General features: G+C 39.5%; 1 protein-coding gene and 1 long non-coding RNA gene across 2 annotated transcripts in view; one reads left to right on the plus strand and one right to left on the minus strand.

Moving 5' to 3' along the window:
• Positions 1 to 1,266: 1,266 nt before the first annotated feature.
• ccn1.L (cellular communication network factor 1 L homeolog) lies at positions 1,267 to 4,163 on the minus strand. The gene is made up of 5 exons (XM_018258141.2): positions 3,862 to 4,163; positions 3,418 to 3,631; positions 2,707 to 3,054; positions 2,325 to 2,527; positions 1,267 to 2,203 (listed from the first exon to the last, which is right to left on the minus strand). The coding sequence occupies exons 1-5, from the start codon at positions 3,922 to 3,924 to the stop codon at positions 1,904 to 1,906; spliced, it is 1,128 nt and encodes a 375-aa protein (XP_018113630.1). The 5' UTR covers positions 3,925 to 4,163; the 3' UTR covers positions 1,267 to 1,903.
• A 1,758-nt stretch (positions 4,164 to 5,921) lies between these two features.
• The window catches only part of LOC108714175, a 31,222-nt gene continuing 21,485 nt past the window's right edge, over positions 5,922 to 15,658 (plus strand). Inside the window, exons 1-2 of the long non-coding RNA XR_001935322.2 lie at positions 5,922 to 7,270; positions 11,091 to 11,178. This is a non-coding gene — a long non-coding RNA (uncharacterized LOC108714175). The remainder of the gene's footprint in view (positions 7,271 to 11,090; positions 11,179 to 15,658) is intronic.

A 15,658-nucleotide genomic window follows, 5' to 3' on the forward strand; every position in this document is an offset into this window, starting at 1 on the left:
ATACCTTGTTGGCATTTATTATGTAATGTATAAATTGATCATTCTGGATTCTTGAACAGATTGAAATTCTACACTGTAACATCATATTGCTAGACAAGGATGTTTAAAATTAGATTTTTTTGGGTTTACTTGTTTAACTGCATACACTTCGATTCAATCTGTAAATACAATGTAACAGGACTCCAGTCTAATGAAAGGGTGATTAAGAGACCAACACTTTAAATCAGGTTTTACAGTGTTTAAATGGTGGAATGTGGATACGTTTTTGTGACAGCCCATACACAGTGAAGGGCTAAATCATATGAATGTTAGGTCTGCAAATAGATTATCCATTTTGTGTGCATGCCCATATGTCTCATTTATATTATGCATATATTTAAATTACTGTTGATCTATGTATCCACAAAGCAGGAGGCTGTCAAAAAAATGTGTTGGGGCCTGTAAGATCTAGCTGGAGAACCTAAATTGGGACATACAGTATGTGAATTGAGAAAGCCAGTCTTAATGACTAGCAAAACGTCTGCAAGGAAAAAGAAAGTACAGCAAGTCCAGTTGATTTGACTTATTACTATAGATATACAGGTATGGGACCTATTATCCAGAATGCTCAGGACCTGGGGCTTTCCGGATAATGGGTCTTTCTGTAATTTGGATCTTCACACCTTAAGACTACTAGAAAATCATGTAAACATTAAATAAACCCAATAGACTGATTCTGCTTCCAATAAGGATTAATAATATCTTAGTTGGGATCAAATACAAGGTACCATTTTTATTATTACAGAGAAAAAGGAAATAATTTTTTAAAATTTGGATTATTTAAGTATAATGGAGTCCGTAATTCGGACCTTTCTGGATAACGGATCACATACCTGTACTAAATTGAGACATTCCTAGCTATATATAGTTATGCAAACTAATGGTGCAGTCTAACAAAAGAACTGCATACAATGAATATGTGAAGGTATGTGAAAGGATGGCCATTCAAACACTTGTTCATTTGAAGAAATATGTTAAACCATGTGTCCATGAACTCACAGCTTTGTAACCCAGGGTTCAACCATAGGGGCATATGGCAATTTATCATCTGCCTGCCAGGGAAATGGTAGTTGTACAAAGTTATTATACTAATTTTGGTCATTATTAATAGTGTAGCCATTGATAAAGTGGCACGTTGATACTAGAAATCTCATGTCCGTAAACCAGAGAATATTTGAGAAATATGTAAAACTTAAAATGCATAAGAAATTCAAGAAGAGTTACATGTATAAATAGATAGTTTTATTAATTGATTAGTTCCATAAATAATTTTTTAATTCACTGAATATAAAAATTAAAAACAATTTACAATAATTCCAGTATTACATTTGTCACAAAAAGCTAAATTCTTGATAAATAAAACATTTATTTAGAGGAGAAAAAAAAAAAAGACACAGCGGATTTCTGTTTGCTTAAGAATTGCTGGATTGTAATAGCTGCCACAGATGAACACTTCTGAAGCGTGCTCCATCAGGAAGGAATGTAACTTTCAACTTGTTTTCGGTCTCTCACTAAAGAGAATGCGGAAACCATTTAACCCCTTGGGTACAGAAAGAGACACCCACAGTCTGCAATGCAATCTGCTGAGGTCCTTTCTAGCATTCAAGGGTATGGTAACTTGAAAACAAAACTACTAACGGAAAAACAGAAAATTATTAATATGCTCCAAAAAAAGAAGCAATTCGTTAGCTCCATTATGAAGCATTAAAATGTTTCAGTCTCTTGCAATAAACTCCAGATGACGTAAGAAAAATAGTTCAAAGTACCCCAAAATCATCCATAGAAGGCACTGCAATGGTTTGGCAACAGTAAATTCCTTATCTTCTCACGTTTAAGCTAAAAGAACCTTTAAAGCATGTAGCATTTAGTCTCGGAATTTGTGGATGTCATTGAATAATCTGTAGTAAGGATAGGCTTCATTTGCATGTGGGCAGTTGTAGTTGCATCTACATGACTGGATCATCATGACATTTTTCGTAAAGGTCTCCCCATCCTCACAACGGAATCTGATTTTGACAGTCCTTGTCTGCTGTGGAGTGCAGCACCTTCCATCCACACAAGATCCACAATATTTTGGACGATATTTCTTTACACTAGAACATCCGGCGTATGTGTATCTTACTGGAGCTTGAGATTTTTTTGTCTTGGTGCATTTCTTTCCCTTCTGGAGAAAAAAATAGTAAAAAAAAGTGATTTAGTAATTACCCTTAAAAATGAAAAGAAGGAACAAAAAGAAAAGGAAAGAGACTTTAAAAGTCTGACTGCCAAAATCAAAAACATTTTACCTTTAAACTTGTATAGCTTGGCTGGCCACATGGTCGGACCTCACAGATTCTTGTCTCCCTCACTAGTCTGCAGTTGCTGTTATCATTTGTGACTCTTGTAGAGATACCAGTTCCGCAGGTCTTCGAGCACTGAGACCACGATGTGGTTTGAACAATGCACTTAGAGTTCTCGACAACATGACTTTGTGGGTCAGAGCCAAAAACTGCAAAGACAGACAATAAGGCAAAACTTAATAGGCATGTAAGTACACTTTCAGAATTCACTAGAACTTGTTTTCACTAGACATAGTTATTAATGCCAGACATAGTGACCGTAACAAGAAAAAGCTTCTAAAAAAAATTTGCTTACAGCACAAATAGCAGCGGCTGAAAGAAAACTTACCAGGCAGCATTTTTAGTCCTCCTTTCACGACAGCAACAAATTCATTTTTCCTTGTAAGTTCTCCTTCATTAGTATCCATTCCAAATTCTTTGTTAAAGAAGTCTTCCATCTCATCAACTGGGTCTTTGGCTTCATCGCAGACCCACTCCTCACAGCACTGGCCTGGAACCTTCACCAGCCTTGGATTTGGGCAGCCCAAGTTAGGCAGGGATAGTTCTTGAGGGCACAAAGGAAGGCAACCAACAGCTCCATCTATGCATGTGCACTGATGCTTGCAGTTTGGCTGAAAACTTTCTCCATTCTGGTAGATTTTGGAATTGTACTCACAAGGTCTCCCTTCTGATTTTGCTGCGGAGAAGAAAAATAAATGTTATAATTCAAGCTAATTTCAGGTTTCCATTCAGGTGCATGCAGCAAAAGGGATCTGCTATAATGTTTCCTACAATCCCCCAGTGGCTATAACATGAAACAATAAATCAGTTAGAAATTACTTTTCCTTATGGTTTTTTTCGCTCAAACCCAGACATTCCAGACTGCTGAAATCATATGCCTTTCTGCCAAGCCTGCATCAACAAAGTATAACCATACATGGATTCAGATGTACTGAACTCCTTGACTATTCCTTGCACTAAGAATCTGATATGGCTCTAATCTAAGAGGGAATCTGTAGCGCAGAATTGTAATCAGAGAAGTGGCTCACGACCTTCTTACCTCTACATATTCCCTTAATAGCTCTGGAACTGGCTCCAAAATTGCATTCAAGTCCCTTGGTGTGATCACAAGGATGAGTTTTGCTGCAATCTTCATTAAGTTGCTTAGCACAGACTTTGCAACATCCACAACCATCCAGAACCAGTCCAACTCCTGGGGCACATTTGGGTACTTCAACTGGACATTGGCACACTGCTGGGCATGATGATACAGCCTGCAAGAAACCCATAAACACATTAGCTACATTTGGCACAGATTTTACATTTCTCGTCAGTTACCTATAAGCTGCAAATGACAGAATTATTGCAGAACTGGGTTAGTGCTGTTATTAAATTAGGGCAAACAGTTTTGGCAAAATCTAATAAAGCAACATGCATCAATTGTGGCAGCATCAACACTAATGCATAAAGCTCCCATTCCACGTGGTAGGCAATCATCACTTACCAAGTCAATGAATCCAGAGAGAAGGGCAATAGCGAGGACGGGGTTAAGTGCTAGGAAGCTCATTTTCCCTTTAGTGTGGTCAGCAAAACTGGCCAAAATTCTGAAGAGAGGCTGTTCCTTTAAACTGGGCAGATGCCTTCTCTGCGTCTTAAGGTCTCTTTCTCCTTGGTTCTGCTGAGGATCTAGGGAAAGTCTTGTCTGCTGGAGAGCCTGAGGGGGGTCTGTGGCCCTGTGTCTAGCTGAAAGGGCTGATGGCTTTTGTCTTTACGCTCCTATAGCCCGAGCTGAAGAGTCTGATCAGCTCTGGGCGCCTGGGCTGCTTATATAGGCGGCCGCCGTGCGTGACGTAAGCGCTGCCAGAGCTCCAGCATTTAGAAAACATTCTAAGAATGCGCCTGGGCTCGAATGGCGTCCAAGAACCTCCCCGTCTAATGGGAGCTCTCTGGCTCACATGGAGGGGTGCAAAATGCAGTCCAGTCTTTGCACTCAAAGACCGTTTTCTTCAGGAAAAAAAAAAATGTCTAAAAAGCCTCCGTGTGTTTTTCAGAAATTGTATAAACAATTTATGGGTTTCCTTTTTTTTTCTGGCTGGTGGGGTGGAATTTATTGGCCCACTTAGGGCTGGGCCTTAGAGAAAGCTTTATGAAAAGATAGTCTGAAGTGAAAAAAATGCCTCCTCGTGAATTAGAATGTTCCACAGAGTGCTGTTTACCAGACCAATGTCTAAAGTGATGAACCCCTTCATGGATAGACTAAATGATGCTGCACTTTCACTCCCAGCATCCACTGGTGGCCTCTTCTGTAAATGGATGCTGGGATTTGTAGTTTCACACTTCAGAGAAAGTCCCACAGCTTGTCCAGGGAGCTGCAGTGTGCCATCTCCCTGTGTAAATACATTTAGGTTGAAATACATGTAGTGACCTCTGTTCTGTGTCGATATCTGTACATTTGTACTTATCTATGTTATTAGAGTTCTGCCTCCTTGTGTGTACTTCTCTATACTGTGAAACCGTACAGCACTGCATATACTAGAAGGGCTATATCAATAAAGTAATGCTCATATACAAATCATTATCGGCGAGAATGTACATTAATGGAAGCATTTCAGTGCTTTTCAAGATATTGACAGATGGCTAAAATTGCAGTTGAAATCAATGTTTGGCCCTTTCTGTTCTCTGGGTCTGACTCTTCAAATAATCTAACAGGAGTCAGTTTTCCTCTAGGAGACATGCTTTCTGCTACATTGTTTCTGGTGTCAGAACCAGCAGCGCAAAGAATATAATGAGCTGGGCAGACACTGCTTTCTGTAGGAATTAAAAAACATGATAACTTTAAAGGAACTAAAGCTATAATCAGCGGGGTGTAAAAATGCTTGGCAGTGCCCAGTGATTATAATTGCTTAGCTGATACCCAGGCCGGTGCTCCTGTTAGCAGAAAATTGCAGTGGCCCGGGTTTTGTAGAAGCTCATGTGATACGATTATCTTTCCCTTTTGTCTTATGAAAAGTTTGTTGTTATGCGTTTGAATTAGGATTTTACTCTACTGCTCATGCGCCTACCCAGACCGAAACAAAGAGAAGACTGAATAAGCTGGCATTGAGGAGCGTCTTCAGAAATACCCTGGGCCAGTGCAATTTGTAGCGAACAGGAGCACTGGCCCAGGGTATCAGGTAAGTGGGGGGGATGGGTACTTAACATTTTGATACACCCTAGTGATTATATCTTTAGTTCTTTAAAACCACTTAAAATGTTTAATGAGTGTATATTGGGAAGTTGCTTAGAATCACATTTTAGCTCATTAAGCAGCTTTTTTATGGACATTCCCTGTAAGAACTTACAAATACAAATTTGAATACAATAAACCCACTCAGAATGTCTTTCCTCTCTATTCCAGCAGAGTTAAGCATTAATCATAATTAAAAGTAAAACATGGATGGTTTGCTTTACAGAAGTGGCTAAAGTTAGTTCCAGCTTGAGCCTATGTGATAAGCATGTAATGACTCACTGGAGAGGTTGCATGATTCCAGTTGGCGTTGACCTCTAACAGCCCTGACGGGAGGTCACTGATGTCTCTGCTAAATCTCTGACAACAGGTGTCTCTTCATCTTCTCAAAGCTGGAAACGTTTTCAGTAGCAGAAACAAACACTGAACTCATGCAATAATGGGTCTTATAAGCCCCTCAAGGTATATACATTGTTCTGAAATGATAAAACAATGACCTTCTGCCTCTTATTCATACTCAATGGAATGATGCGGTTATTAATAATTAGTACATTAACCACACCAGTGGGTTACAGCATCGTTGTGACTGTATCTCTGTTTACATCACTACTTATGTGACTGTGTATATGGATTTCTATTTGGAATTACTGAAATGTGACATCACATATATTTATAGAAACAACGGCATTGAATGCTCAGTTGGAAACAAAAAAGTGCATGGAAAGTGTATTTTTCCACCTCAGCTTAGTCAGCTACAATGTGACAGTTACTAACAACTTCAAGAAAAGATTCAGTTATAGCAGAAAATGTGCTCTCACATCATTTAAATCCCTTTTGATTTAACCTTTGGAAAGTTATTCCAAATATTCCTCCCAGTATTTAACAATAGTAAATGTGGGGATACTCTAAAATAAGGAGGTGAAAGAACTTGATTTGAAAACAGAAAAGAAACTTAGACAATTTAGGTCTGGGACTGAGCACTGAGTCTGATTTGTCTTTTTCCCCTTCATGCATGCAGCTAAGTATTTCCAGATGGTGGATCAGAATCCAGACGTAACAATATTGCCATATTTGGTATAGCAGTAGCCTACGTTTTTCACATATTTCTGTCCCTGTTATCCAACCACAAAACATTCTCGACAGTTTAAGATGCTGTTAAATATAGACTTGACTTATGTTCCAGGAGCAGGAAATTCTGTGGAATTCCTGCCTTTTCACGCAATGTGTCTATCATGAGATACTTGAAAACAGACTTGGACAAATCCAACTGGCCTTATGGGTTTGTTTCAGATATGAATATAAGTCAGGAGTTCCATGCTCCTGCCCCACAGCATTTAAATAAGTGACATGCCAGGAATTTCTAAAACCAGATTAGTTTAGAATTTAGACAAAGACAAGATCCTTTCATAGCCAGCAACATATTAACCCAAACCCTCCACCCATTAGCCACGAGAAACAACCCACCCAGGGCTTCACTCTTTCTTATTAACCTGTTTGCTAAAGATTTCAACAGTGTGAGCTCATCAAGTAGATCAGTGGCTGCTCCCAGCGTCCGCCCTGCCTAAAGGAACTCTACTGTGAGCACAGGGAATGGGATCCCCTGCTGCTTCTTCTCAGCTTAGTGCAAGTGGCCAGAGCCTTTTGTTGGACGTGCTGATGAAGAAGATGTATGTAACTGGAGGATGAGGTAAGTGATCAAATAAGAATTTTCTTTTAATTTTTTTACATTTAACAGTTTTTAATGGAACATTGTCTGGGGACTGACTGTGCACTTTAATTAGTCAATGTGTTGTGCATTGGTAGGAAGGATATTAGGATATTTTCAGTGCTGGACATACAGAATGATAGGCACATAGGTATACATTAAACTGAGTGCTGTAATAACTGGATTTTCGTTAGATTCACTACCTCATCCTTTAAGAATTGGGATTTTTTTAAGCAGTCTGCAATAATGCTCCCCCCCTTTTTCCCATTTTGCCCCAGCCACCCAGTCGCAGAGGGATAATGTCTGTCTTTGTAGTGAGAGAACGTTTTCCCTTCATTAGGTAAATAAAGAGACATGAGGAAGCCATCTGCTGACCGCTATGCAGTGGGGGAGGCAGACATCTAGCTGGAAGGATGAGCCATACCATTCTACACGGGGTGTTTATATAGAAGTTAAATATAGAGCAGGCTTATCGCATGTATACATGCACCCGGGTGAATTGTGTGTGTGCTTCAGTTCCCTTCAGATGGAGGTTGTCTCTATCCTCTCTCCACCCCTCACTCCTAATAAGGGAACTTTGCAAAAGTTTTCACTTTTACTCGGCTACTATAGCTGCTGAGAAAGTTTAACCTCTCTATACCAGGTACATTTTTAGGTTCATTGGCTTTCATTGCTGGAATGGAATGTCCTAAAAAATTTTTGTGCATAGAGGTGATGCCAGATCATTGTTTTACACCTATACCAAATCAACTGTACCCTATACTTGTGCATGTCCATACATGGTAACACTATGATGCTTGACAACCAGGAGATCATCGTTTGTACATTGTTATTTAGATTGGGGATTTCCAACCTATAACTTTTTAGAATCCATTTTTGTTATTTGTTTTAAATAATTAGATCAACAGGGAAAAAGTGTGTTCACCACCAGCCTTTTTCAGCGAGCTCATGTTAAACAAGGGGTATGCTGCCCCTTTAATGTGTCAGAGCCCATACTTTGAGGTGATGTCACCTCCCGGGCTGATTCCAGCAGTGACCCATATTTGGTGATACCCAGGGGTGCGTCATAGCTGTGCTTGTAGTGGGATTCAGGAAATCAGAGGTCAGCAGTGCGCATACCAGATATGATAGGTCATTCAGGAGAATCCTTGTGCAGTCCTCCCCATTTCTTAAGTCATCTGTGTGGGTGCTATGAATGATTGTAAATGGAAAGCTTTGCATCTGGAAACTGTTTATTCTCCATTACTTTTTTTTTTATCACTTAGCGGAAATGTAATGATTAGGAAAATGTTAGCTCATTGTTTGTTTCATAATTGTTTAACAAGGAGCCACACATCTGAAAAGCCTTCACTGGGGGGAAGGAAAACACTTCACCATACACACGTTCCACACCATTCACCATACACACGTTTACAGTATTTTATGTTATCAGCATATTCTTATATTTAATTCTATGCTCTCCTTTTAATACTGTCCAGCTAGGCAATCATACAGGTTGGAAAATCCACACAAAAAAGACATGAATTTATAAGTTTACAATTGTGTACAATTTCAGGCCGGTATTTGGTTAGACTAACATCACATACATTGCCAGCGGTTATAGCACAATAATGGAACTCACTTCACATTATTGGTGGTTGGAATAGCCATGTGTATGTTAGTGATGGGCAAATACATTCTCCAGACACTAATTCACGGTGAATTTGCACATCTACCTGGATGTCGCAACGCTACCTTAAATTAAACCTCTCTAAAACTGAAATGGTTCTCTTTCCTCCAACTAACACCAGTAACATCCCGGAAGTATCCATCATAGTTAACAATTCCACTATCACCCCCTCTCCCCAGGCCCAGTGCCTTGGGGTTATCCTAGATTCTTCCCTGTCATTCACTCCTCATATCCAGTCACTTATTAAATCATGTCACTTCCACCTAAGGAACATATCCAAAATACGATCATTTATCACCCAAGATGCTGTCAAAATTCTTATTCACTCTCTCATCATATCCAGCTAGACTACTGTAACTCTCTTTTAATTGGCCTTCCCCTCCAGAGACTGTCACCTCTCCAGTCCATAATGAACACTGCTGTGAGGCTCATATACCTCAGCAACCGCTCCTCCTCTGCCTCGCCATTCTGTCAATCCCTGCACTGGCTTCCCTTACCTTTCAGAATCAAATTCAAATTAATGACACTGACTTTCAAAGCACTTCATAACTCTGCCCCACCCTACATCTCTGAACTCATCTCTATATACTCACCCAATCGCTTACTACGCTCCTCTACTGACCTGCTACTCAACTCTTCTCTCATTACCTCCTGACATGCTCACATTCAAGACTTTGCAAGGGCTGCACCCCTCCTCTGGAACTCTCTCCCATGGTCTGTCCGACTTTCTCCCAACCTTTCTGCTTTCAAGAAATCTCTGAAAACGCACTTCTTTTGAGAAGCCTATCCTCACTCTGCTTAACTACCAAACACAACACCACATAGAATACCACATTTCTCACCCACTTAATTCGATCTTGCCCACTCCCACACCTTGTGTATTACTCCCTTCCCTTTAGACTGTATGCCTATGCATATGGCCTTCCTCACCTTTTTGTACCTGTATTGATTGTGATGTTTGTTACTCCATATGTTCTATGTATGTAATTCATGTGATTTAGTTGTATAATCACATTAACTTTAGAGTGCTACGCAATATGTTGGCGCTATATAAATACATGTTAATAATAATAACAATAATTTCGCCATAAGCGAACTGTGGCGACAATTCATCGACAAAAAATGCGCTGTCAAAAAAAAAAATTGTTGTGCGCATAATATTTGTCGCACGTCAAAATTATTCGGACACCTTTTGGCTATAATGCATTTGGACCAAATAATCGCGAATAAAAATTGACACTCATGTCAAAATTATTTTGACGCACATTGACTTCAATACATTTCTCACATCTTTCAGGGTAAATTTGCGCATTTTTCTGTGAAGCGAAACTACACAGATTCGCCCATCACTATATGTCACATATGTATTATGATTATGCTAAATAGTACAAAAATTCACAGAGCAACAGACACACCTTTGTAAGGAGACTTAGGGGCAGATTTAATATGTGGTGTAAAAAATCACCACACATCACCAGTCTTCGCCATGTAAAAACTTCGTACTTTTTTAATGTGTTTTTTTCTTAGAGTGACTTCTGCTGGTACAGGTATAGGATCCCTTATCCGGAAACCCGATATCCAGAAAGCTCCGAATTACAGAATGGCTGTCTCCCATAGATTCCATTCTATCCAAATAATCCAAATTTTTCAAAATTATTTCCTTTTTCTCTGTAATCATAAAACAGTAGCTTGTACTTGATCCCAACTAAGATATAATTAATCCTTATTGGAAGCAAAACCATGTTATTGGGTTTATTTAATGTTTAAATTAATTTCTAGTAGACTTATGGCATGAAGACCCAAATTACGGAAAGATCTGTTATCCGGAAAACCCCAGGTCCTGAGCATTCTGGATAACAGGTCCCATACCTGTACTTACCTACAAAGGTCTGAAGAAATGTAAGATAACGGTTTCAAACTGACATTCAGATGGCGTAGAATAAAACACACCTTGATAAATACCCATTTATTTTAAACAGCTTTTTATGCCGTTCTTTTGCCCCATACCATCCATGAGTACATGTCCTGAAGTATTTAAACAGTATATTGAATGCTTCACATACAAAAATAGGACTTTACTACTGTAAAACAAGGCATTGATTACATGATTTCATGATTTCTCTTTTTATACAGAACAGTCGTTTTGGAGATTGTATTTGTGAGCTGACCTGGATGTAGTCTTCTGTGTTTCTAAAGTACACCAATGGTGCAAAAAGGTTGGGTAAGTCAAGCAACATTAGATTCTACTCTAAGGGGTCTCTTTATCATGCTGTGTAAAAAGTAGAGTGAAACACTCATGGTTGCTCATGGTAACCAATCATATACTTGCTTTGGCTTTCTAACAGTTGAAATCTAATTTCTGATTGGTTGCTCTGACCAACATCACCGGTAATGCTTCACTCCACTTTTTACACAGAATGATAAATAGGCCCCTAAGTGTGACAAAATGAACTGTTTGATATATTTCATGGGTTTTAATTTTAGCAGTTATTTATGGGATAGGTGAATATGCTCTCATACTGCCTGGCTCCCTACAATTCTCTTAGATCTATGGCACATGTCAGTGAAGAAGCACCTGAATGAGTGGTGAAATGTTTTCAAGAAAACTCCAAAAAAGTCCAATTGCTTTAGACTCTACTAGATATTGCTACTTTTGTAGCACTATTGTAATTTTCATTAATTTTGTGTTTTTAGTGGTTTCTGAGATATTTGCAATTTAGACTTCTAGTACCAGGCTGCTGGTTCAACCCTAGGGTTGAATGAATCTAAAAAGTGCATAGACAGAGCTGCTAGCACTCTTTGTCTGTAGAAGAGAGCTGTTGAGCTGAAGTTTGTCTAGCAGTATAGGACTGTCTCAAACTGCTAATTTGTAAGGTTTTTGATTTTTCAAAGTATGGGTGTGGGGGGGGGGGGGTGCAGGGACATCAGGGGTGGAGCTATGATGCTGCGATCAGTGATTCATTTATTTTGCTGTCCAGTTTTCTCCCAGACAGCCATTTGAAAACCATCCAGATAACATAGGTGTTTTAAGATCAAGGAGTCTGCTATTAATAAGTGAAAAGTCAACCATCATGTACTGTATATGAATTTTCTCATATATAACTACATAAGGGTTAGAGGGTATAAGGATCTTTCTGAGAGGAAACCTGGGCCAGGGCAGTGATTGTTGCCTTTTCTTTAACTTTTTTTTTTTGACTGACATTCATAATAAGCATTGTTTTTTTTTTATTCTGATTTGGATAATACATTAGTACTTGGGGAATTAGTCTCTTTTTTCTCTTCTGTATTAAAAAAGTGTCCATTCACACATAGAGACATCCCAACTGGTAATATAATCATGTAAGGTGGAAGACTGATTTTGCTATTAAAAGGTGTGAAACATAATTAATCCATGCTTTTTTCTGGGCATATAAAAATATGAATAGCAATAGTCATCGTTCTTTTAAATCATTTTGGCAATAGAAATATAAAGGTAAGATTGGTTACATAACTATTTCTCTGGCATAACAGCTCTAAAGGGGGGGTTAATAAAAAGAATGAATGCAGCCTTTTTATTTAAGTCCTGTAGGTGGCCAGCATTTCCGTGGGAATGTCTCCTGTCCTAGGAAGTAACTGCTTTAGCCTGGGACATGCGTCAGCCCCTAGGAATGTATCAGACCCAGTAGAGAAAGATTCTTTGTGCTGCTTCATGGCTAATATGAAGCAGACATAGTCTCAGAATGCCACTGGAATTTGGAAGAGGTGACCAAATGGATTTATAGATTTTCTTCCTCAGCACAACTCATATCTCATTATGCTAGCTTTATTTATAATACTACATTTCCACCAAATTGTGATTATTTTTCTTTTATTGGTCTTACATGGGTTTTATATGATTCTTCTAAAAATAAGAATGTACAGTATTCATGTATGTATTTATTCTTTTATATATTTATTATTTTTTAATAGTGCAGCATTTGTCCCAGTGTAATTGTGGGTGTACACCAAGTTTTGTCCAATGCAACTTTCACCAATATAGGCACAAATTAGGAATGTTGCAAGCAATTTGCAGCACACAGTTTTCCTCCTGTGTTTGTGGTGTCACTTCTGGCATGTGGGATTCAGCATTAGCATCTGATTCACATGGCTGACAATAATATCATTCAAGGTTTCACTTACGCCAGTTCTGTCCAACTTCTGTGGTAACGATGGCCGGAATTTTTCTGGCCTAGATGGTGGAGGGCCGATAATGGAAGCCAGTGTTAACCACGCCCTGTTTTTAAACCACACCCACTTTAAACTGCACCCATATTACCACAAGACCATGTCCACATTAATTGTGGTAGAACACTGCAGGGATATATTTCATATGTAAAACAAGTTAAGTCATATTAAGACATATCCATATGCCTCCTCCTCCCCTGTGGATAATACAGCACCCCCTCCTAGAACATTATTAAACACCTTAGGGGCCCCTAACAATAATTTTCGAATGCCAACAAACCCCCAGAACAAATACCAGGCTTATGTTTCACAGGCAGAGCATAGGGCAGGTAGGCCTTAACTCGACAATGCATTGCTTCCAGGGTTGGACTCGGCTGGCTGGGCACCGGGAAAAAACCCGGTCAGCCCCAGGCTCTTTTGGGCCCGCTGGCCTAGTCCTGTTCCCTGCACTAATCTTCTTGTGCGCCGTGGGGACGGCTCGGCGGGGGAACCCGGTGGCAGGGGACCCGGAGGGGGGCTATGCACCAGCAGGCCTGGTGGGCCCCGGGCCCCCAGTCCAACCCTGATTGCATCTATTAAAATTCCATAAAGAAGGTGTTCACACCTATTTTTGCCCAGTTATACTAGTGTACCACTACCAGTTACATTGGCTGAAACTGAGGCGAATGCATGGGTGCTGCACCAATGAGACATGCTGCCTGCTTCACTACTGGTGACTGTAGGGGAGTATTTGACGACGATTTGAATCTCCTGTCTACACAGGAGATTCTTTGCTTTATTGGGCAATGGGCCCAATAAAGCAAAGCTGATGGGGGAAGCAGGTTGCTGTCTGGATTTTGAGCGCTGAAGAGGAGAGGACAGGCTGTGGAGTATGGGGCGAGGGGGGGGGGAAGCAGCATCTTTAAATCCAGCCCTGGCTCTGTGGTGCTTTCTAAGAGGAACCCCCGGGCCAGGGCAATTTTCCGCTGATAGGAGCACTGGCCCGGTGTATCAGATAAGTGAATACAATCATGGGGAGTGTGCCTAACTTTTGGCACCCCTAGTGATCGTTGCCTTTTCTTCTCCTTTAACTTTTCTTTTTGACTGACATTCATAATAAGCATATTTTTTTTATTGTGATTTGTATAATACATTAGTACTCTGGGAATTAATCTATTTTTTCTCTTCTGTATTAAAAATGTGGTTATTCAAGCATAGAGACACCCCAACTGGTAATATAATCATGTATCTGATGCAAAATCAGGCACAGTTATGCTGATTTTTGCAGTAGTTAATAAGCATGAATTCAAAAAGACATTTTTAGATGGCACTGAGGACAATTAAAGGTACATTTTAAAACTTTGACAACGGGAACAACAAACTGCAGAGCTGTCAACCCCCCTATTTTTTCAGGAGTTACCCGAATTTGGCCCTGCCCTAATGGTCTCCCGCATTCTCCCTAATATTAGGCATTCCCCTGATTTTTTCATAATGATAGCTTTAAAATCCAACTGTGCATGCACAGTAAGTGTCCAGATGTCTTTCAGAGAAAGTGCGCATGCGCAGGTGGAGATCTGTGGCTTCAGGCGAGAGATTTGCGCATGAGCGTGATGTCACTTCCGGGGGCTGGGTGCAGCAGTACATCTCCCGGGTAACTGATCCTAAAGGTTGATGGCTCTGAAACTGTATTGAAGCAGTGCAATTCTAGAGAAGAACTGAACCTATGAAAGATAAAGTAATAAGTGTAGAGGTAATCTGTAGTTGTAAGGTATGGCAGACTTACACATGACTCTGTAGGCCTGTTATACTAAGGTTTAAAGGGAAAATACATCTTCTCATTCAGTTTTTGCAAGAATCAAAAAGGGGCATAAACACTGTCTGAAATTACAAAAATACATAGAAATATATTTTCTTTACACAGTAATACCACAGACAAAGGAAATCATGATAGTCTGTTATTGTTGAAGAGAATTGTATGGGTACCAAAGGCACATCTTACTTTAATGCTTTTCTTTTATGATTTCTGAATTGTATCAAATATATAAAACTTGCTTACATTTTATATAAAAGCCCCATTAATCCAACGTACCTCTCAAGGAAAAGATTCCTCTACCAAATGTATAATTTCATGTCCTGTGCATTTTTTGGTACCATTAATCCTGGCCTTTTGACATCTCTGAAAAGACTTGTACATGTTTGGCTCTCAGAGCAGTACAAAAATACATTTTTGTCTTTACTATATACACTATTTAATAATCTGAATGCATTAACATATTCGTACCCAGAGGCCAAGGTAATTGAATGAACAGTCATGATCTCTTAGCTGAAATATGTAAGTGGTTTTACATTTTCCTTGCTCTAGAGAATCTGATACCTTTGTGGAGCTTTTTTTGTTCCAAGCGTCTTGAAGTTTTTGAAGCACCTTGTCCCTGGAGGACATAGTTCATGGCTGGAAGAAGTTTTTCAGCAGTCAAGGAACATAACTTCTGGTGAAGAAATTTGAAGTCCAGGTAATGTTA

The sequence above is a fragment of the Xenopus laevis genome, chromosome 4L (genome assembly GCF_017654675.1).
Source record: "Xenopus laevis strain J_2021 chromosome 4L, Xenopus_laevis_v10.1, whole genome shotgun sequence".
Classification (NCBI taxonomy): domain Eukaryota; kingdom Metazoa; phylum Chordata; class Amphibia; order Anura; family Pipidae; genus Xenopus; species Xenopus laevis.